At 43.4% G+C, this 22,617-nt stretch overlaps 1 protein-coding gene across 1 annotated transcript in view; it reads left to right on the top strand.

The window, feature by feature from the left end:
* GABRG1 (gamma-aminobutyric acid type A receptor subunit gamma1) overlaps positions 1–21,708 on the top strand; it is a 59,592-nt gene extending 37,884 nt beyond the window's left edge. Inside the window, exons 4-9 of the mRNA XM_088658774.1 lie at positions 1,711–1,931; positions 5,363–5,445; positions 6,675–6,812; positions 8,136–8,288; positions 11,268–11,485; positions 18,068–21,708. Coding sequence (XP_088514900.1) covers positions 1,711–1,931; positions 5,363–5,445; positions 6,675–6,812; positions 8,136–8,288; positions 11,268–11,485; positions 18,068–18,343 — 1,089 coding nt within the window. The 3' untranslated portion in view covers positions 18,344–21,708. The remainder of the gene's footprint in view (positions 1–1,710; positions 1,932–5,362; positions 5,446–6,674; positions 6,813–8,135; positions 8,289–11,267; positions 11,486–18,067) is intronic.
* The last annotated feature ends 909 nt before the right edge of the window (positions 21,709–22,617 follow it).

Raw genomic sequence — 22,617 nt, forward strand, 5'->3', positions numbered from 1 at the left:
TCATACAGGTACACACCAGGGTGATCTGATTGACTGCAGCTCCTTCTTAAGAGTTTGTTGCAGGTGATTACAGGAGGTCATTGGCCCTTACATTTTATTTCCTGCTTATTTCATATTGTACTGCATGTATGATAGGCGAAGCCTCACCGCTAGAAGTTCACGCGTTGGCCTGGGATGAAGGAGCCAGACATGGAGTTGCATGTAAATAACTCCATAGCCTTCTCTGTTCATGGAAGCTGATCATCCAAGGTTCTAAATCACACAAGGAGACTGCACAGGCTCCCTTCTGCAGACATAATTCCTCAGATGTGTGGGAAGGGTGATGGATCCAAGCAATGGGAATGTGATGGAAGGTGGCAGTGAGCATGCTCCTGCTATTGTTTGTTTGTTTGTTTGTTTGTTTGTTTGTTTTACATACTGCCCTATACCCGGAGGTCTCAGGGCAGTTCAACTTAAAAAGATCCCAGTATATAAAACAAAACAATAACCCAGTAATACACCCCCCCCCAAAAAAAGAGCCACATTTTTTAAAAGTATGGGATGTTGATCAGGTCAACCAAAGGCCTGGTTAAAAAGGAGCATTTTTGCCTGGCACCTAAAGGCATAGCTGCCAAGTTTTCCCTTTTCTCACGAGGAAGCCTATTCAGCATAAGGGAAAATCCCTTAAAAAAAGGGATAACTTGGCAGCTATGCCTAAAGGTGCCAGGAAAACTTCCCTGGGGAGAGCATTCCACAGATGGGGATCCACTGCAAAGAAGGCCCGTTCTCGTGTTGCCACCCTCCGGACCTCTCAAGGAGGAGGCACACGAAGAAGGGCCTCAGAAGACGATCTCAGGGTCTGGGTAGGTTCATTCGGAAAGAACTCCTGTGCTTCAAATGGCTTAGAGGCATAGCTGCCAAGTCTCCCGTTTTCCCTGGGAAAACCCCTTTTTTACTTACCTTTTCCCGGTGGTCCCCCGTATCACTTCGTCTCCTGTTTTTCTCCGTTATTTTCTCCTGCCGGCAGCCATTTTTTTTCTTTCCGATTTGCCCTTCTATGGGCACCAAAAATGGCCGCCGCCAGCTTCAAAAGCCGCATGTACGCATGTCCGGAAGTGCATAGACGTCACTTCCGGTGTTGGCGGTGGCCATTTTGGTGCCCATAGATGGGCGGAGCGTCACCGGAAGTTGTGTCGGAGCACTTCCTGACATGCGCACAAGCAATTTTCGAAGCCGGCGGCAGCCATTTTGGGTGCCCATAGAAGGGCAAAGTGACACCGGAAGTTACATCGACGCAACTTCCGGTGTGAAATGGCTGCCGGTCCCGGATTCTGCAGTCCGGAACTTGGAAGGTAAGCTTAGAGGGGTGAAAACCAGAAAACCCAAACCCTACGTGTCTCTGCTCAGATGTAGGGATAGACAAATTTTTCCCATTTCGGTTTCTCATTTTCCCCATCTGAAAATATTTTCTCCACATTTCCACAACAATTCATGGTTTTTAAAAAGGACCTCGTTGATATTTGGCAGCAGTTTAGTGTGAATTTATCCTAAAATGCCCAGTGGTGCCAGAACTGACTTCCAATGAGTTCCGGCTGAAAAAAGCCCTGCTTCTATGTAGGACACTTTAGTTGGATACTACGGTACCCATAGGATCTGATCCTAGACTGATTCCAGTGTTAACTATCCAATTTGATACCTTATGCTGAAATTATTCTCTCTCTCCTTTTCCAGGAGTACACCATAGATATCATTTTTGCCCAGACTTGGTATGATAGCCGCTTGAAATTTAACAGCACCATGAAAGTACTTATGCTAAATAGCAATATGGTTGGAAAAATTTGGATTCCAGACACTTTCTTCCGGAACTCAAGAAAATCAGATGCCCATTGGATCACAACTCCAAATCGTCTGCTTCGCATTTGGAGTGATGGACGTGTTTTATATACCCTAAGGTAGAGTTGTTAACCACCCACTGAGAATTTTCGGTTCTCTTCGCCCTTGTTTCCTGTTAATTGCTAATTTTGCATATTGCTCTTGAAAACTTAAAGTTACAGGATTTGCAGCCTAAACCTACTCATGTGTACTCAGAAGCAAGTCCTGCTTTTTTCAAGAAACATCACTTCAAAGACATGTGCATAGGGTTACCGTAGAAGCAAATCAACACGGCTAAGCAAAATTTCCTGCCTAGAATTCAGAAAGAACTGCAGCAGCAGGGAGTGCCATTTAAGGGGGTGAAACTTAATTTTTGCAAATTTCTTCAGCGAGGGGTTTTAAAATATTTTGGGGGGGGGGCGTGAAGAATTCAAATCTGCTGTTATTTTTGTTATTGGACAACATTCAGCTTGGGAAGTCTATATTTGATGAAGAAGTACATAAACTGATTTTGGAAAACCAAAGAATTTTAATTTTGCCTACTGAAAATGTCAGGTAATGTGCCATTGCTGCTGCTGCTGCTAATAATAATAATAATAATAATAATAATAAATAATTATAATAATAAACAACTGCAAGTACTTGGCAATTATTTTTAATTATTTCTATGCGATTTTATAAACATCTTACTCATCAAACAAAACTTAATTATATTAATTTAACCAAAATATCTTTTGAATTCCCAAATCATGTCTACGGAGGAAGCTGCTGTAGCTGCAAATAGGGGAAAGGAGGACTCTTCCTTCTCCTTGTTACATCAGCCTCTCCAGGAAATCTCAATGCAAGTTTGGCACATCTTAGAGACAGGGAGGGAGGGACAGGAACTTGTAGCTCTCCCCCCAGACTTCAGCCTGGGCAAATATGACTAATATCCACAGATGATGGGATTTGCAGTCCAGCAATGGGCCATAGGCTCTGCACTCCTGGGTTTGAGGGTTTTCAGTCCTGATCAACAAAACTGCACCTAATGTGGAAGCTTCATTAAGTCAGCAGACAAGCTGGTAAATTGAGTTTTTTAACTGAGCACATAGCCCCATGGTTTCCAACTGCATTTTTGTGCACAGGGGACTAGCCCAAGGTGAGAGCATTCTGGAAAACAAAGCAAAGTTCAGATGCGAGCGACTGTAGTAGCAGTAAAAGGATCTGACAACCCTTTGGGCTATTTGGCTTCCCAAGAGTCTCTGGCACCCTCCCTTTCTCCATGGCATTCTGTCCACGGAAGGCTGAAGGGGAGAGGGGAGAGCTGGCAATTCTCAAACCTGCTTCTTTTGTTGTCAGGCTGATAATGTGCTTATTTTGCTCCCCTAAGGCCAGCCAGTTGGTGTATCTTGTGCTGCCAAACTGAAGCGGGGAGGGGAGAGAGACATTCCTGTTCCAATGTTTCATTGGTATAAAAGAGTGTACTTTGCAAAATACAGATTGGGAGTTAAGGGAGAAATAAGGAGAGTTGCTGACTGGGCCGCTACAAATAACAAACACACAGAGGTACCATCAGACCATTTTAAACTCTAAATTTAAAGGCCTTCCCTGGGGGTTTGGAATGGGTTTTTTAGATGGTAATGCATTAGCAGCTAGTTGCAATGAGTGGCGTGGGCTCACCTCAGCCATAGCCCATGCTCTCTCCAACTGGGAGTAATATAACCCACACACACACACACACACACACACACACACACACACACACACACATAAATAACTCAGTGCCTCTGACTGTCACCGCTTGTTTACCCCACTGTCCTTTCTGGCCAGAAAAGAACTGATCTGTTGCATGTGTTTTCCCTGTTGTTTGTCCTCGCCATTCTTTCCTTGCGATGGGTAACACCAGTCAGGCACCTCAGAGCCCAGTTGTTTACATGCACGTGGAGCGTCATGACTGGCACCCGCAACCAACCCGCATTCGGCAACATTTTAAATTCTCTGGCCATTGGCCTGTTGCACACCTGCGTGGTTTGACCGACTTGCAGGACTCACTTTCGTGCAGGTCTGTGGCGCAGCAGCAGGCCAGCAATGAGCATTTCTGTGCAGAGACAACAGGGCTCCAGGGAGCCATTGAGAGATCCCTCAAAAGCAGTGGCGGAGCGTTCACTGCTGGCACCCAGGGCGGGGGCATGCATGCCAGGGTGCCTGTGGCGGGGCATGCCTTCAAAGTGACCCCCACCCACTGTAGCTAAATGGGGCCACACTGAGCCGCCTGCTAAAAGGGGAAGAAACCCCTTCTCCATTCACTGCTTGGACTCGTCCTGCGTACACACTAGGCCTTCAAAGCACTTTCAAGGCACATTCTTCCCTTCAAAGAATTCTGGGCACTGCGGTTTGTTAAGCGTTGCTAGGAATTGTAACTCTGTGAGGGTACCTGTGAGGGTGCTGACCTTTAAAGCCCTAAATGGCCTCGGTCCAGTATACCTGAATGAGCGTCTCCACCCCCATCGTTCAGCCCGGACACTGAGGTCCAGTACTGAGGGCCTTCTGGCAGTTCCCTCGTTGCGAGAAGCCAAGTTGCAGGGAACCAGGCAGAGGGCCTTCTCGGTGGTGGTGCCCGCCCTGTGGAACACCCTCCCATCAGATGTCAAAGAGAAAAACAGCTACCAGATTTTTAGAAGAAATCTGAAGGCAGCCCTGTTTAGGGAGGCTTTTAATGTTTAATAGATTATTTTATTTCATTTTTCTGTTGGAAGCTGCCCAGAGTGGCTGGGGAAACCCAGACAGATGGGTGGGGTATAAATAATAATAATAATAATAATAATAATAATAATAATAATAATAATAATAACAACAACTATTATTATTATTATTATTATTATTATTATTATTATTCAATACAATACCCTGTATTCTGGGGGGAGGGAGCAGGGAGAGATGTGTTTCAAATGTGCTATAAAGGTATACTGTAGACAGCCTTCCGTTGCTGGGCTTGCAAACTCTGCATCCTTTTGGAGAAGGCCCCTCATTGCACCTTGCAGTCAGGGCAACACATCTTCCAGGTAAAGGATGTGCAGTGGTGGCAGTAGACCTGGGACATAGGTGACAATCTCACGGCTGGCTGCCGCTCCTGATCCCAGACACTCACTTACCAATGGGAGGAGACAACTTGTACCTTCTCTGCTTTGCGATGGCTTCCTTTCTCATCACGCAGCACAGAAATACTGCAGTCTGCTCTTCAGGAAAGAGAGCCACCCAGCAAGGCTATTATCTATCACAGCTCATGTTGACTGGTATAAGTCCATTTAAAACCTGTGAAACTCTCAATTAATTATGTGTGCTGTGTTCATTCCCAACGCAGTAAAGTGTTGCAGCCTGGGAAACTACTTTTGGGACTGCGCAGAACATGATAATAGTGCCTCTTTAGGGTGAGAAGGTTCTGCCACTGAAGAGGGATGACTTTGACATCTTAATTAAAGTGCCCAATTGTTTCCAGTTCATTCTCCCACACTTTTCTCCCCTTTCTAACCAGGTTGACGATTAATGCCGAATGTTATCTCCAGCTTCATAACTTTCCCATGGATGAGCATTCCTGCCCCCTGGAGTTTTCAAGCTGTAGGTGGTAAAGCATTTCATATAATTCTTCTCATTTTAAATAGGGACCCCGTTGATTAATAGGCTGTTCAGAGGGCTTTGTTGCACTTCCAACTTAGGTTTGAAGTGTCATGAGCACTTTGGGGATTGCATATCACTTCTTTCCAGTTTAGGTAAAGTGACTCACCTATGGGGAAATGGCATTGCATCTCAAGGCCACCCACAAGGATGGAAACCTATTATACAGATCTAGAGCTTTGATACACATGAGCCATAATCCTTGCTAAGGAAGTTTGTCAGGTTCAGGTTCTAATGCAGAAGAAATAGAGATTATTCTACTTGGCTCTGGGGTCTCCGGGAGATGCTGAGGGTTGAAACAGGGGCCTTCTGCATGCGAAGCAGCTGCTCCAGCACTGAGTTTCTGCCCTTTTGCCATCACAGCTGTTCCCACTGATCCTAAATTTATCTAAGAATTTCTAGCTTCAGTGTTTTTCAGAATTATACCCAATGTTATAAATGACCATAAGCTTATAAAACTAATCTGCTCACAAGGACATAACACTGTCATGGGCAGAATGGGGAAAAACCCCCCAAAGTACATCTAAACAGTTTCTTTCCAGTTCTTGAACTTAATTGGGGATAAAATGTAACTACTACGTATGTCTTTAAACTGTGATTTATTGCTGTCCTTTATTTTAGTCCTCCAGATGGGAAGTACTTTCAGAATTCGTTCCCTTCAAAGGGCTTATTCACACTTACTGTCCTCCACTCCATGTCTAAGCACCCAGCCCCCATGTAAATCAATACTTCCTTTTCTTTTCTTTTTTTATCACTTGCATACTTTATGCTGGTTTTACTAACTTCGGTAAATCATATTCAACAGCCCCTTTCAGCTTCCGAGATTTCAGCAGGCATTGGCTGTAAACACTTCCAAGAATATATTTACAGCTCTAATAATGGAATCATGGCACACACACGGCCCTGAAATCTACTCAAATCTACTGCAAAGGGAGGTTAACCTCTTAATTGAAGGCTGTCTTCCTGCTGCCATCACTCTTAGCAATAACTTGGGAAAGCATCCTTATTTACCTCCACAAGCCATTTACCCATTAGTGAACTGGACTAGTCTCTGAAAGTTGCTCTATACAACATGCTAAAATGTTCTGTTGCCAGCATTACACCACCACTCGCTGCTACAGGGTGCTTGATTTTTTTTTTGTACAAATGTTGTGCTACTATCTTCTATCTAGATGGATATCCGAGGAATGAAATTATATACAAATGGAAAAAGTCCTCTGTGGAAGTGGCAGATCCCAAATACTGGAGATTGTATCAATTTGCATTTGTAGGCTTACGTAATACAACAGATATCTCCCATACACAGTCCGGTAAGGAAACAACCACATTTATTTAAACTAGATACTTCTGGACTATGGATGCAAGTAGGCATTGTTTTCTGTTTCCCCCTGTTTTCGTCACATGCAACACTGTTTCTGTCCCACCACAGCTCATCTTCTGTTAAAAAACAGCACTATTTATCTCAATGTCTGCTGCAATGAAATCACATAACTTACACAATTGATGTAATCGATTATATAAATTGAGTTGTAAGGTTATTCTACCTCATTCACTTCAGTGTAAAGGAAACAAAAATGCTAAGGGTGAAGGAGGAAATATTGTTTGCTGACCAAAAACAACAACAACTAATACCGATTGTATTCAAGGGATTGATTTCCATTCTGGAAAGCAGTTTCTACTCCTGTGTCCTTATTTGTCAGAATTCTCTGACATTCCTATTCTGGACTCATTTTTTGGTGGAAAATTTTATTGTGCGTGTTCCCTACCTGTAACCACCTCAAAGTAATGTTTCAGACTCTGCTATTTTCACTCATATAGTAGAATGTGAAAATGAACCTTACTCAGTCTTTCTTTCCCAGACCAAAGCAGCTCTGGTCATCAGAGGGAGTGCATTCCCCTCATACCTGTGTCCAGTTCCCACACTGCAGAGTGTTTGCCCCTAAGCAGTCCCTCTGGAGTCTTCCCATTGTGTGCTTCCAACCTTCCTCCACGGTGCTCTCTGCTGTGTTTGAGGAAGTAGCAAGAACCTGGGGGCAGTGTGACATGCACCCCACCCCACTCACCCACTGCAGGCACCTCCGTGCAGTTTGGGTGCATCTGTGTCTTATTTCTGGGTGGGTCAACAGGCAGGAAGGATCCCATCACATGGCACACCAAATACACACCCTTTCATGGTGGGTTTGATATATTACTAACTAGAAAATGCAGTTACTTCTTTGTTAGAAGCCAAATAGGCAAAGATTTAGTAATTTATTTTTAATAACCTATGGTTTTATTGAGTTTCCATGATACAGAAAACAACGAACAGAACCCCCATCATTCCTAAGAACAACAAGAAAATAATTACAGTTTCCCTTCACCTCCCAGCTGCTCACTTTGACCTTCTGTGGCCATTAGAGAAAACATACAGTTCTCGACTTCTTTGGCTTCTCCTGATCCACAGGCTCGGTCTCCAAATATTTGCCAGCCACCGGTCTTCCATAAAACATTGAGGATATTTGATCAGAGAGCACTTCCCCAGCAGCAAATTCCCAACCACATTGTAAGGTGTTCGTTTGGTAGGAGAGGTGAAGAGAAAACAGGAGATCACTTGCAGGATATAACTGACCAAATTTCTTTTCTTTTCCTTGCAGGGGATTACGTTGTCATGACGATTTTCTTTGTTCTGAGTAGGCGTATGGGGTATTTTACTATTCAGACGTACATTCCTTGCATATTGACAGTAGTCCTTTCCTGGGTCTCGTTCTGGATTAATAAAGATGCAGTGCCCGCAAGGACATCATTAGGTAGCTATTCTCTTTGCAACCCCATCTTCATGTATGCCCCTGTATGTGCTGGCATGTAACAAAAAAAATTATTATACCCTCTCTCTGTGGCATAGAAAAATTCAAGACCGCACATCTTGTAAGGGAGACACCATTAGAAATGGGTTCCACAAGACACATGAAGCTTGTTGAGGCAAGCTGAAATCATTTCATACTTTTATAAATTCAGGTTTGCTACCTTGATTCAGCAGTCCTCGTTGACAGGCACAGAATCATGTTTTAACTACATGCCTTAGCTTACTTTTGACCAGTTGTGTTAGCTCTGATGGGTACAACCATCTACATTCTGCTAAAACTGTGCCTCTGGAACAAATTGACATCACAATGTAGTATCTTTCCAATTTAGACATTCCAGCTTTGGCAGGCCCGGCTCGTCGTAGACCCCCGGTGGCGCAGTGCACCATGGCGCGGAAACCAATTGTGCCCTGCAAGGGCGGGGCGGGCGGCGGAGCGATCTCCGCCCCTCAGCACCAGGGCGCGCAATCTGCTCAAGACGGCCCTGAGCTTTGGCACTGGGCAACCGATAGCAGAGCTGCAGCAGCTGCTCCGAAGATATAGTTTAGAACAAGAAAAAAACTGGCTACTTTTCCAGTCTGTCCCTCCATTGCTTGCCTTTTAAGAGAACCTGAACTCTCAGCTCAGCTCTAGTAAAGGTAAAGGTAAAGGGACCCCTGATCGTTAGGTTCAGTCGCAGACGACTCTGGGGTTGTGGCACTCATATCGGTTTACAGGCCGAGGGAGCCAACGTACAACTTCCGGGTCATGTGGCTAGCATGACTAAGCCGCTTCTGGCGAACCAGAGCAGAGCACGGAAACACCGTTTACCTTCCCGTCTGAGTAGTACCTATTTATCTATTTGCACTTTTTGGCATGCTTTCAAACTGCTAAGTTGGCAGGAGCTGGGACCGAACAATGGGAGCTCACCCGGTCCCGGGGATTCAAACCGCCAACCTTCTGATCGGCAAGCCCTAGGCTCTGTGGTTTAGACCACAGCGGCACCCGCATCCCTCTCAGCTCTAGTACAGAGACACAAAGACTTCCCACAAAGGCATCCATCTGGTCTCATTTTAAAACAGGAACCATGCTGGCCATATGAGTAAAGCATATCTTAGAACATTTGGTGACAACTATATACCTTTGGGTACCAAATTCTGTCTTCCATCCTCTGCTTTCACCCCATTTGAGCTCCCTTTGGACTTCCAAATTAAATAATTGAACGCAGTAGTGATTTTAATCTGTTAAATAGGTTGCTATGTTGAGAAAGCATCGTGAACAGGGTCATCAGTCCTTTGTGCTGTTTGAGAAAACAGCAAATGGGGGAATAGGCACAATAAAGGTAAAATCTATATTTAGCTGCATTTTGTTTTTCAGCCACAAAGCCTTCTATAGTAAAGCATGATTAAACCTGTTATTAAAATACTCTTAAAACAAAGTACAAAACAACAAATGTAAAGAATGACCTGAAACCTATGCAGCGATTTTTTCTATAATGAACGAAATAGAAAAAATAGTGGGGCAAAAATGTCTTAAGAGATATATGCAACCTTAAAACATAAGTATGAGTACTGCTTTGATTATTCCGAGAAGCACCCAGAGTCTAATTTTGTGTGTGTGTGTGAGAGAAAGGATGCCTGCAGTAGTAATGCTTTTATTTGCTTGCTTGTTTCTATTTCTAGCCTGCTTTCCAGCCAGCAGGTTTGCAAAGTGACTGACAAAAAGAATCCAGTGAAAACACTAAAAATATGTAACCCAAACCAGAATTGGATCTATATTTTCATGAATTCGCATCCTTATAGAACCCTATTGTAATTGCCATTGGTGTCTACTTCACACAAATGTTTCCCTTGTACATCAGGAATGATCCATAGGTTAATCATCTCTAGAATATTAACACCAAACAGCATACAGTCGTACCTCGGTTCTCGAACTTAATCTATTCCGGAAGTGCGTTCGATTCCCAAAACCATTCGAAAACCAAGGTGCGGCTTCCGATTGGCTGCAGGAGCTTCCTGCACTCAAGCAAAAAATGTGCGAAAACTGGAACACTTATGTGAGGGGGAAACAGTACAGAGAGCCCCCTCCCATCTTGAGGAGCAGCTCTTCCACCAGCAGCGGAGCCAGCGGGGAGGGGGAAGAGTCCAGTGGGGAAGGAGGAAGTCGGAGACAGGGGCTCTGGCAGGATAGCAGAGCCTCTGCTGCACGTGAGAGAGGAAGAGAGAGCGGGGAAAGGGGGGGGAGAAGGAAAACATGGAAAGGAGACCCTTTTCCCCTCTGGTTCCAGAATTACGCAGGAGGAAACGCGGAAGGAGATTTGGGGTGCCCAGACTCTTATGTTGGAAGAAAACGCGGGAAGCGCCATTCCAGGGTTCTGGGTCAGACTAAGAACATGTACCCTGTACAGCTCTAGCACTGTAAATAGCCTGCACACAATAAAAGCATGAAAAGGCAACGGTCTGGAGAGTTGTTACTCTAGAGTAGTCGCAACGCATCCTCTGTGACAACTTACTTCCGGGTTGGGGGCGTTTGGGAGCCGAATTGTTCGTCAACTAAGCCATTCGACAACCAAGCTATTACTGTACTCCTATGTGTGTCTACTTAGAAGTAAGTCCGACTGAGTTCCTAAGAGCCTTAAGAAGAGGCCTGCTAGATCAAACCAAAGGTCTATCTAGTCCAGCACTCACAGTGGCCAACCCATATGCCCATGGGAAATTCACAACCAGGACCCGGGTGCAACAGCACTCTGCCCAGCAAATGATGTTCAGAGGCATCTCACTTCCAACAGTGGTGGTAAAGCACCACCATTCTGATGACTTTGATAGCCTTTGATAGCCTTATCCTCTCAATGGGGGTTATTCCCAGGTCAAGTGGGTATAGGGTTCCAGCCTAAGCATTGTTGCAAGTGAAACCATTTCTATTATTATTATATTTATTTTTTAACAGGCATCACCACTGTGTTGACCATGACCACGCTGAGTACAATTGCAAGGAAGTCTCTTCCCAAGGTTTCCTACATAACAGCAATGGACCTTTTTGTCTCTGTGTGTTTCATTTTTGTGTTTGCTGCCCTGGTGGAGTATGGCACCTTGCATTATTTCACCAACAACAAAAAGGGGGCCAGAGAGAAAGACAAGAAATCCAAAAACAAGTCCTCAGTAAGTGTAAATAGCTAGAGAATTCTAGCGTTTTTATCTCCTCGGTCCTAACGTTTTGTTATGAAGGAAGTGTTTCAGGGGTAAGGTTGCGGACCTGACATTTTAGCAAACAACAATGCCGTGCTTTAACGTTTACAGACAGGATCCTTGGGAATGCTTGAATAATGGTGTCCTAGGCTAACCTGAATTCAGCCTACGTCTTTAATTTGATACAATCCTTTGGTTGTATGATGCTGGATGTAATATCATAGCCAGAACTTTCATTCTGTGACCAAGCAGAAGGGAAGGCTTGAGCAGGAATAAAGGATGGGTGCATAGTCCTCCCAGTTCTCATGATGCATACATGGGGAGTGGGGGAAATCGAGGTCAGGTATACTCTAAAGCAGGAATGCGGAAACCTGTGGCCGTCCAGGTATTATTGGACTCCAGCTCCCAAATTCTACATCCTTAATTGCAAAGATGGGGGCGGTTGGGGCCAAGCCCATTTACTTTCTTCTGTAATATTAAAACAGTTATTATTGATAACAAAATTTATAAAGGAAAACCCAAATTAATCTCGTTTACAAATTCAATACTGACAATAACTGTATTTAAAATATCACCGATCCTTACAAAATTCAGAACGATTCATTTTACCCATTTCCCTCCCTCCTTTCTATTTTTTTTAAAAAAACTTGGTAATGTTTTAATCCAACCCCCTGCTGCCGCCTAGTAGTCTTCCTGGAGTGGTGGGGCCATCTCCATTTCTTCAACCCTGCCAAGCACGCCAGCCAGGAAGGAAGGAAGATGGAGGTGGCGAAGGCCGATCACGAGTAGACGCCGTGCAGTCATGTGATGGCAGTGGAGCTGGCTCAGGACCCACCAACTCCTAGGCTGACTCAACCCCTCCATTTGTTTGTTTTATCCTGACAAGCAAACACCTCAGCATTAGTCCCCATAGCAGTGACAGCACCATCTACCGGGTATTCATTTTGTTTCTTAGGTTATCAAAGCACCTCCATCTGTTCATGCAATTTTGTTTGCAATGACAACAAGCTCAAATTATCTGTGAATCAGCAGCTTGCTTAGTTACAGAAGAGATAGCCATAGCACGGGTCTGTCTCTGTTTATGCCTTTGCAATTACGGTATATCAAAATAATATGGGTTCTACAGTGAATCAAATAGCAAAGATGGAAAGACGCTCACCCACTGCCAGAGGAAGAGGGGGGCGGGGTGAGCGCACCACCCCCGGCAGCAAGATCCTGGTGGGGTGTCATCGTGGCTGCCCCCCACGTGCCACACCACCACAAGTGGTGCACCACGCTCCCAGGACGCACGCCCTCAGGACCTGGGTCACGCCCCTGCGAGTGGTGTGCCACACCCCCGGGACAGGTGCCACGCCCCCAGGGTGCACTCCAGCCACGCCCCCGCCTGCTTTCCACCCCCGGTGCCGGAGCATGAAGCTCCGCCACTGCTCTCACCTGACTCTTTTTCTGACTCCAGGGTGACTACCAGCCCATTGGATGGTGCAAAAAGGACTGTGCTATTAGGCCAACCATATTCATGTCTGTCCATTTCCCGCCCTGGAAAAAAACTGCCCTGGGGGAGGAACTCAGTGCGAGTATAGCAGAACAATACTGATGTTCACTGTGGTGTCAGTACATGAGCTGGTATTTGGTCATTGCAAATGCAAGTGGAAAAGTTGTTCCACCAGGCTATGGTCAGAGGTGCCTGCTCTGTTTTGTGTGGTCCTGCATGGTGGCTCATAGAGAGTTTGCCCATTTTCTATATAGGCTGTGCACACACTCCCATTTACTCCAGGGCTGGCTCAAGGCATTTTGCCGCCTGAAGCAAATGGCACCCTTCCTCTAGGTACAATCAGAAGCCAACTGGACTTCTAGTTGAATCTTACTCCACTACTGGCGAAACGATAGTGTCTTCCACTGCAGTTGAGGACAGGAGGCTAGCGTAGGGGGTATAGGGCAGACCACATAGCCCTCCCACCTCCCTCCAGTCCCCGCGCCTCAGCATCTGCTGCCTGAGGCAGCTGCTTCATCCTGCTTCATCATAGGGCCAGCCCTATTGCTCCCAACACTGACTTGGGAAGCTGTGTACACATGGCATTAGTCACAACCCACATCTATCCTGTCGTTTCTTGTGAACTACTGCATTTTAATGCTTTCCCACTCAAATACCGGCCTTGACCCAAATGGCTAAAGCCATCTCCACCCACTGATGCAGATACATAGTGGACAACTTACAATCCTTTCCAACCATGGAAAGGACCTCACTGCATTTTAAGTTGTGAATGTGTACAGAGACATCTTTTTAAAAATTGGGTTGGTGCCTAGCTGGGGCAGGGGAGAGCCCTCTGTGTTAAGGGGTACAAATTAGAGCAGGCGGCGGAACCGGCAGTCTTGATCGATATAAAAGCAGAGCCCAGAGACAGTTTCGGAGAGACGCCTTCAGTTTCTTTACTAAGAATGCAATGGCAGATTATTGCCGAACATTGTGCTACAAACATTTTGCATATATATATAGCACAGAATTCTGAAGCCGGCTTTCAGTTTTTGCATGCAGTGCAACCTTGCTTAGTGAGATAGAAATCTCAGGTAAATGTATATCAATACTTGGCAGTCACACACTTGCACATAATTATGTTCCCTTCCACCATTGATTTCCGTGGTACTAAATTTCCCATAAGGTTGCCAGTAGGAGTCAAAACATAATAAGCACTCCAGATTTTTCCTTTTCTTCGTCTATATGCACTTCAGCTAGAGAGTAATGAAGAGCCCATGCTTCTTCTAGTCCTCTAATCATTTTGATATTGTTTGAAATTTGTCACAGGGTACTTGGGTGATGTTCTGTAGTCATCTTGTTATGCTTGGAGAGAGTTCCTTTTTTATACCACTGTCTCAGTCACTCTAAATAACAATTACCATTCGCCTCTTCAATTATTTTGAACTTCAAAAGAGACCAGTGCACAGAAACATGAACATTTAATAATCCCCAGAGGGTAAACATACTAAAATATTAATATGGGGCATATCATTAAGCAATATATAAATTTAGCCCTCTCCTATAAATAAATAAGAAGTTACTTTTTGTTACTATGATGTTGAGATTTTTTTATTTAAAAAAATGGAAATTCCCAAGCACCGTAATAAAGGATCACTGAACTGGAATCATGAGGACTGCAAAGAGCTTTCTGAAATGGAAGAATGGCTAAGTTAAGAATTAGGACAGAAAGCATCGTCTCATATTTAATTCACTGTGCATTATATCAAACCTTAATGCTGAAACCAATCTTTACAGCAGCTTGAGTTCACCACATTTTCACTTTCCAAACAGAGGGTTGTATCTAAGCTCCAGTACACCCACTGAATTTAATGGACCTACATTGCTCATGCCCTCTAATTTCAACAGTTTAATAATAATAATAATAATAATAATAATAATAATAATAATAATGTGATAAAACATCAGACATTAAAAACTTCCCTAAACAGGGCTGCCTTCAGATGTCTTCTAAAAGTCAGGGAGTTGTTTATTTCCTTGACATCTGATGGGAGGGTGTTCCACAGGGCAGGTGCCACTACCAAGAAGGCCCTCTGCCTGGTTCCCTGTAACCTCACTTCTCGCAGTGAGGGAGCTGCCAGAAGGCCCTCGGAGCTGGACCTCAGGGTCTAGGCTGAACGATCGGAGTGGAGATGCTCCTTCAGGTATACTGAGCCAACGCCGTTTAGGGCTTTAAAGGTCAGCACCAACACTTTGACTTGTGCTCAGTAACGTACTGGGAGCCAATGTAGGTCTTTCAGGACCGGTGTTATATGGTTTCAGGGGCCACTCCCAGTCACCAGTCTAGCTGCCGCATTACTCATTAAGATGAGTAAGGCTAATGTTGAATACAACACTGTGTGTGTATTTGTTGCTGGTAATTTTTTAATTATTGCCAAAGCAAACACCTATTCTTTCATTGCTTACTTGTTATGTGCTATATAGACAATCTGGACAGCTGAACCAAACAGCACAATCTGATGGGTGCCTACCACAAAAAAAAGAAGTACCCCAGTTCTGATTTGTGCATTATTTCATGCACAAATAGCTCCCTGCACAAACTGGAAGAGTAGTTTCCAGGTCCCCTCTGTGCCATCAGTGTAGTGGAGCATCGTTTTATGAGGGTCCTTAGGTGTTTCCCCCTTTTTATTTTTTTGTAATTCTGAAAACCTTTGGGTTACCCCAAGCTTACTGATATGCCCCTCTTGTGCACAGATGGTACCACTTTTGCCACATTGGGATCCGCATAGGGAGAGAACTGAGATTGCTATCGGTATATATGATAATTCCATGGAAATAATAGCATTTATACAATGAAATAATGGCAGCAATAAGAGCCCCTTTAATGCTATATATATATATATATATATATATATATATATATATGCATAAATTGTACAGGTACGGTTAACTAATATGGCCATTTGGTGGTAGAAGAATTATACCCATCTTTGATGCCACATATTTTCTGCAATTCTTACGGTTCAATTAAGGAGATTAGATTAAATATTATCGTTTAGTAACCAATATGTCAGAAATGTGTCCCATCCAAAACTTTTCATTTCTTCGCACAAAGAGGAAATTATCTGCCTGCTGTATTAAAATGTGTTTAAGCGTTGCATTTTAACAACACTGCAGGTGGCAATTGGCTCAGTTAGATCCTAAACACTACCAAGAATGCTGAAAAAAGCAGTTTGTATGAAAATACCTATTTAAAATTTAATCATATAATTTCAGTAACTTTGAGTAGCTCCAATGGCCGCTGGACTATTTCAGCTCCATTCCTGGGTTATGAACAGGCTTTGAAGACCTTCATTCTGAGACAAGGCACTATCTCTGGAAAGTCAACATTTCACAAACTCTTGGGTCTATTAATATTGTAACTCGAGTTATTAGGCTCCATATGATTTGATTCCTAATCCTTGCATTTATATTACCCTATAATCTCATGTATACCTTGAGTTTCATGATGGAAATAAAGTAGGATGTAAACACACTTAAATAAAACAAATACATATTTAGCATTAACCTTCCATTATTCTAGCATTTGGACTTTCAACATGCGTATTGAATAGTGAACTTAACCACATACTTATCTCTCTTAAAAGTCTTACGCTTGAGCTGGTTAGGACCTATTAAAACTGGACTGTTTTGCAGATCTTGTTACTTAAGATTTTTGTTGTGAGCAAGATCCCTTGCATCCCACTTCATTCTCTATTGGAAGTGAATAATATTCACTTATTCATCCATTCCCCGCCCATCTGGCTGGGTTTCCCCAGCCACTCTGGGCAGCTTTCAACATAGCATTAAAAACAGGATAAAACTTCAAACATTAAAAACTTCCCTAAACAGGGCTATCTTCAGATCTCTTCTAAAAGTCAGATAGTTGTTTATTTCTTTGACATCTGATGTGCCTACAGTAAAATGTGACTACAGTAAAATATTTTAGGCATGCATAATGCTCCTCCTTGGACATTTAAATATATGAACTGTAGTGATACTGCTAAGTTCAGAAACAATGCACAATCCACTTTAGGAAGATAGCACTGAAGATTTAGTCAAAATTTGAAGATAATGATAAACAATGGCTTGGAGGACAAATGATGAAAGCAGAGCTGCTTAATCGCTGGGGAACAAGCCCAGGTTTTCCAACGGAGTGTTCATTTGAAACATTCTTTACTGCTGTGTGCTGATATGTGTACTTTTAGGTGTACACTTAATTATTTAGCTCAGGCATGGCCAAACTTGGCCCTCCAGATGTTTTGGGACCACAATTCCCATCATCCCTGACCACTGGTCCTGTTAACTAGGGATGATGGGAGTTGTAGTCCCAAAACTTCTGGAGGGCCAAATTTGGCCATGCCTGATTTAGGTGTACACCATTTCACTACTTGAGACCACACCTGCCGCTGCTACTGCCACCTTCTGCCACTCACTCTGCTTCATCCACCACTGACAGAGAAGTGCCATCGACACTGATTTCAGGTCAGATGACACCAACTTCAGGTGAGATCTCACCTGAAATGGACATGACCTTGCCCGAAATCGGCACCATTGTTGGCACTGCTCCTCCACCACTGGTGGAAGTGGTGGCGCAAGTGAGGTGCCCATGGGAGCGGCATCTCAGGGGTTTCTGCTGCCTGAGGCAGCAGGCCCACCCTGTCTAATGGCTGGGCCAGCTTAGACACCAAAAAAACATAATGTGTGATGTGTTAGCAGAGTTGCTTGAGTAACATGGAGTCCAGAGAGAAAAGAAACTGATAATACTTTACTTGATAACTTGAACAAAAGCAATTCATCATATGAGGAGAAATAAAATTTAGGAGAAAAGAACATGACCAGGACATTGGAATAATTGACTGACCCTTGCTTTCAATGAGGAGTTTGAAGGTGAATTAAATGGGGGAAGAGAGGTAGGGGAGTGGTGACTCCTAACAGAGAGTGGGGTTGAGAAGTTTTTCATCTCTACTTTTCTCCTCTCTCCATTGAACTTGACAGGCTTTTAACTAGTTTGTAAAAGCTGAGCCTTAGCCTGTTATCATTTTCTCTAGACTCCTGCACTTCCTGTCCGCCCTGGATCAACGTTAATTCCAATCAACAGTCTCCGTCACCTTCAAGAACATCATGGCAATTATGGATATGAGTGCCTCGAAGGGAAGGACTGCACCAGCTTCTTCTGTTGCTTTGACGACTGCCGCACGGGAGCGTGGAGAGAAGGACGGATACACATCCGCGTGGCCAAAATCGACTCCTATTCCCGGATCTTCTTTCCCACAGCCTTCGCTTTGTTCAACCTTGTCTACTGGATTGGTTACCTTTACCTATAAATGCCAGATATTTGACAATCTTGGAAAAGGGATAACTGACACTCCGAAACACACCGCAGTAAATAAGATTAAAAGGTTAAAGCCCAGCGTATCATTTCATTTTGTTTTTATGTTGACATTTCAAGATGCGGAAATGAAATTGAGAAAATGTTTACTAGAACTTTTCTATCTTGACCATTTACAAAGCTGGTTGAAAACCCGTTTGGAAAGTTGGGTTTTTTTTATGTTTTCCATCATTTTTGCACTAATTTTTTACAAAGATCCGTGGTTTAAAAACTAGACTAGGAATTTCCTTATAATTTGTTTAAAGAGAACAATAATTGTTTGAAGTGGATAATTTTGTTGCGCCTCTTACACCAAAGCTGACAAAGCCTTAGGAAGCCGACACTACTCTGAAGAAAGATTTAGTCAACAGCTTATCTTCACAGAGTAATTGGATTTAAGCCCATTTAAGCCCATTGACAAATAAATCACTTTAATGTGATGAAGTCAGCTCGAACCAGTTCATCCTGCTCAGACCAACTTTTGGATAGGGCTGAAAAATAACACTGGAGACCAAACCACATGTGATTCTGTGGGGGTAATCCGTGATTGAATTAACTGATGTATTTGTATTTAACCTTTAAAAGCAGCCCTGGAGATTGGCATCACTGGAATTGGGTTGCTACTAGATGGGGAAGGGAAGGATCTGTATCTGTACTGCAGATATCCTTCAAGTCCATCAGGGCCATTCGGAGCTTTGGCATGTGTGAGAAAGAATCCCATTAGGAAATAGTTAGAGGCTTTAAATAAAACATCAGGAAATTCATTCATGGATCTCCCACATGTAGTTTGGCCTTGGCTAAAGTTGCTAATTGACCAGCCCTCTCATGTTTTTGGCTCTCTGTGATATTGTTTCATATGGAAATATGTTGGACCATGAACAAGATATTAATTTGCCTAAAGAGATGAGAGCAGCATGCAACCATCATGTTACATAAAATCACGATACTTCTGGGTGCTTTCTGCCCTATATTTATTTATTTCATAAAATTTATACACCACTTTATTGTGGGGGGGGGGAGCTCAAAGTGGTTTATATGACACGTTTTCCTTTTTTAAAAAGTCTACTTGTCATCACTTTTGAGAGACTCCTGCCACAGACTACAACATCCCAGAAAAGACCCCTCCTCCCAACTGTCTTTGGTATAAACTGTAGTGCAGCAGAAATCCAAGATCTGTGTTACTTTTAAGTGGTGTTGTTGCTGCCTCTCTTTGGTCGTGTCACATGAGGAAGCAGAAAGCAGCAGGAAAATGCCTCAAAAGGTGCAGCTTAAAACAATTTTTTCCCAGGCCTGATACTTTTTGTGTAAGCTCACTCGTCTTCATGGGCAACCGAAATGTGGAATTACGTCAGCTCAAGAAATTCTTTATGCTATTTGCCACATCTTCAGGAACACTGGCATCGAGGAGATCACATAGGGTGAGATATCACAATCTGGCTTCCCATTATCACTGTCCCTCCCAGAGGTCTGGGCAGCACTAGTGTGATATATAATCCCATTGTTAGCTTCTCCCAAGTCATGTTATCAGTTCCACTCATGCCATAGAGCAGGACCATGCAGACGTGGCAAATTTGGAAACACAAGAACCACGAGATTTGGACACACGAGACAGATGATGAAATGCTATTCTTAGGAAAAAAAATATGTCTTATAATAGTGGAGATTTATTGGAAATCACTAGAAGTTACTAGAAAACCCCTCAAAGAAATCCATAGATGAGAGATATTGTCTCCCTCAGATGTCAAAATGAATTGGCCAGCCTTGGGCGTTGTGCACCTTAACTTGGCGACAGGAGAGTGGGTTCACTGTTTCATCTGTGGAAGCAAAATGCCTTAGGCCGCCCTGTCAAGGCACAATCTACGTTGAAATGCAGAAAACTACAGAGATGAGATTTCTTTAAAGTCATCTCATGGGCTCCAGTTTGAGCTAAGATGTGCGCCAAAAAGTTAAAAATAAATGCAAAGAGCTCCTTTAATAATTATTTAGATGTAAGGATGTTCTAGAAGAGGAGGGGCAGAAATTACCACAGGACGTCACAACAGCTTGCCCCACACTTGTTGTGTTGTGGACTAGTTGCCCTGGGCTCACCATTGTATGGTAACCACCAACCACCAGATTTGTTAGGTTTTAAAACTTTTTGTAAAGGCCTTTTAGAACAGTTCCTTTCAGGAAAAGAGCGTTTTCTCATGACGGATTTCCTGTCAGTCACTCGGAGCCATGCCATTGTCAGTTGTGGTTCGGCCTGCACAACACCACTTGGCTCTGGAGAGATTAATCACGTCAGCTTCTCAGCAACTATGGGTTACAGAATGTGATACTCTTCGATCCTACAAAGGCTCCCAGTTTCGGTTTGTTAATTAATCTGAGCATTTTGGGAACTCTGTTTCTACTTCTGGCTACAGACCCATTGGTGCCTTTTTGGCATTACATCTCTTGAGCCTCCTGGCTTTTCCTTTGCCTCATTCCATTTTTCCTCACCTTGTTTTGCCTGTGGCTTGACTAGAACAGGATCTGATGACAGAACGACAGGTGTGTTTCATGCAGGTACACTGCCTCCACCACAGCTGCCTATACCCTGAAAACAAATCCCGTCATACAGAATCTAGGTATGACAGTTGTAACTATTTGTGATGTACCTAAATGTGGGGCACAAAATGGCCAACTGGCGATGGTGTAAATAAAATTCAAATAGCCTCCAGCGTATTCTGTGAAGCCACACACCTTGTCCCACAAGTGACCTGGTCAACGAGAATCACTCACTGGCATTACACTTCATGTCGTTGCCTGAGCAAGCATTTCGTTTGCTGTAAAAAACACCCAACCCTAAACTCAGGGACAGGCCGTGAATGTGTCTGAGAAAGCTATGGCTGGTCATAGCCCAATGCCAAATGTCTTCTGTGGGTTTTGAGATGTACCCTTTGCCTTCATATTTTATGTCTGCTGTGGAAGACGGGTGGACTAGAGATGCCCTAAATGGTGTTCTAAGACAATCTGGCAAACCTCCATGGAATATTTGGCTGGGGAAAAGAAAACGGTTAAAATGTGCAGGAAAATAGTTCAAGTACATCTCTTTGCTCCTAGAGTCATTCGACAACTACTTCTTGGTTTAATGTTTTGTAATAAAATGGTCTGATGTGCTAGTGTTTTGTGACTAGTCCATTATCTGTCTGAAGTGACTAAAAAAAATATCGATGTTCGAAATTCTCTAGCTGTATATAGGCAGAGAATTGTATGGTTTTCCTATTCTTCCTGGTGGAGAGTTCTGTGAACTCGTTGTCTTCAGTATTCCTTAACCCACAGAGACTGATCTAATAAAATATACCACTTTACCTCTTCTGATTTGCTATCTATATTGTAATGCGCTCAGATAATTTGTAGGAGTAGTGGCGGCGACAAAGCCACTGGCAGTAAATATTGGAAAATGCAGAGATATTATTGGCTGCCATTGAATTAGCTGCTCAGGTGCTGGAGAGGGAGAAGACAAAAGGACCCAGAAGAGAAACAGGCTTCCAAGGCCTAGGAAAAGGAGCTGATGGGCACCTAAGTAACAGAATGCAGGTCCATGGAAGTTGAGGTGGGAGCTCAAGACAGAAGAGCTGAGCAAGGAGTGGTCTACAGGAATGAAAACAAGGGGAACAGTCGTAGTGTTATACTATATATTATTATATTATAGTAGCTTGGTGGTAAAGCATCTGCTTTGCATGCAATAGGACCCAGGTTCAATCCCCAGCATCTCCATGTAGGACTGGGAGAAAACCCTGCCTGAGACTTTGTATAACACTTTCCTATGTTCCTATGGTCAGAAAAGTCCAAGAGGAGAGGTGAGCAGGACCAGGTCCAGGAGTGGTAGGGAGCAGAAGGCTGCAATTCATAAATCAATCATCCAGATCTTCTTCTCCGGGCCTCCAGCACCCATTTAATACAATACATCCTTAAGTATCTTCATAGAAAGCATTTACAATAGACGGATCAGCCTATTCAAATATTTAATTGGAAGTTTTGAGATAGATTTTATTTGATTTGCTCCTTTTATTAAAAACATTTTTTAAAGTCACAGTATTATTGCAAATGTCCCACTTTGGTCTCTATAGTCTGTAATAATTGCTTCTGATAATGTAATGTGTATCCTTTCTGATTAACTGGGCCATTAACTTGCTGGCACATAGATCTAGGGCATAACCAAACTGTTCAAAGAATGTTTTTGTTGGAAGCTGCGTAGAGTGTCTGGGG

Source organism: Zootoca vivipara, chromosome Z1, assembly GCF_965207765.1.
Source record: "Zootoca vivipara chromosome Z1, rZooViv2.hap1.1, whole genome shotgun sequence".
Classification (NCBI taxonomy): domain Eukaryota; kingdom Metazoa; phylum Chordata; class Lepidosauria; order Squamata; family Lacertidae; genus Zootoca; species Zootoca vivipara.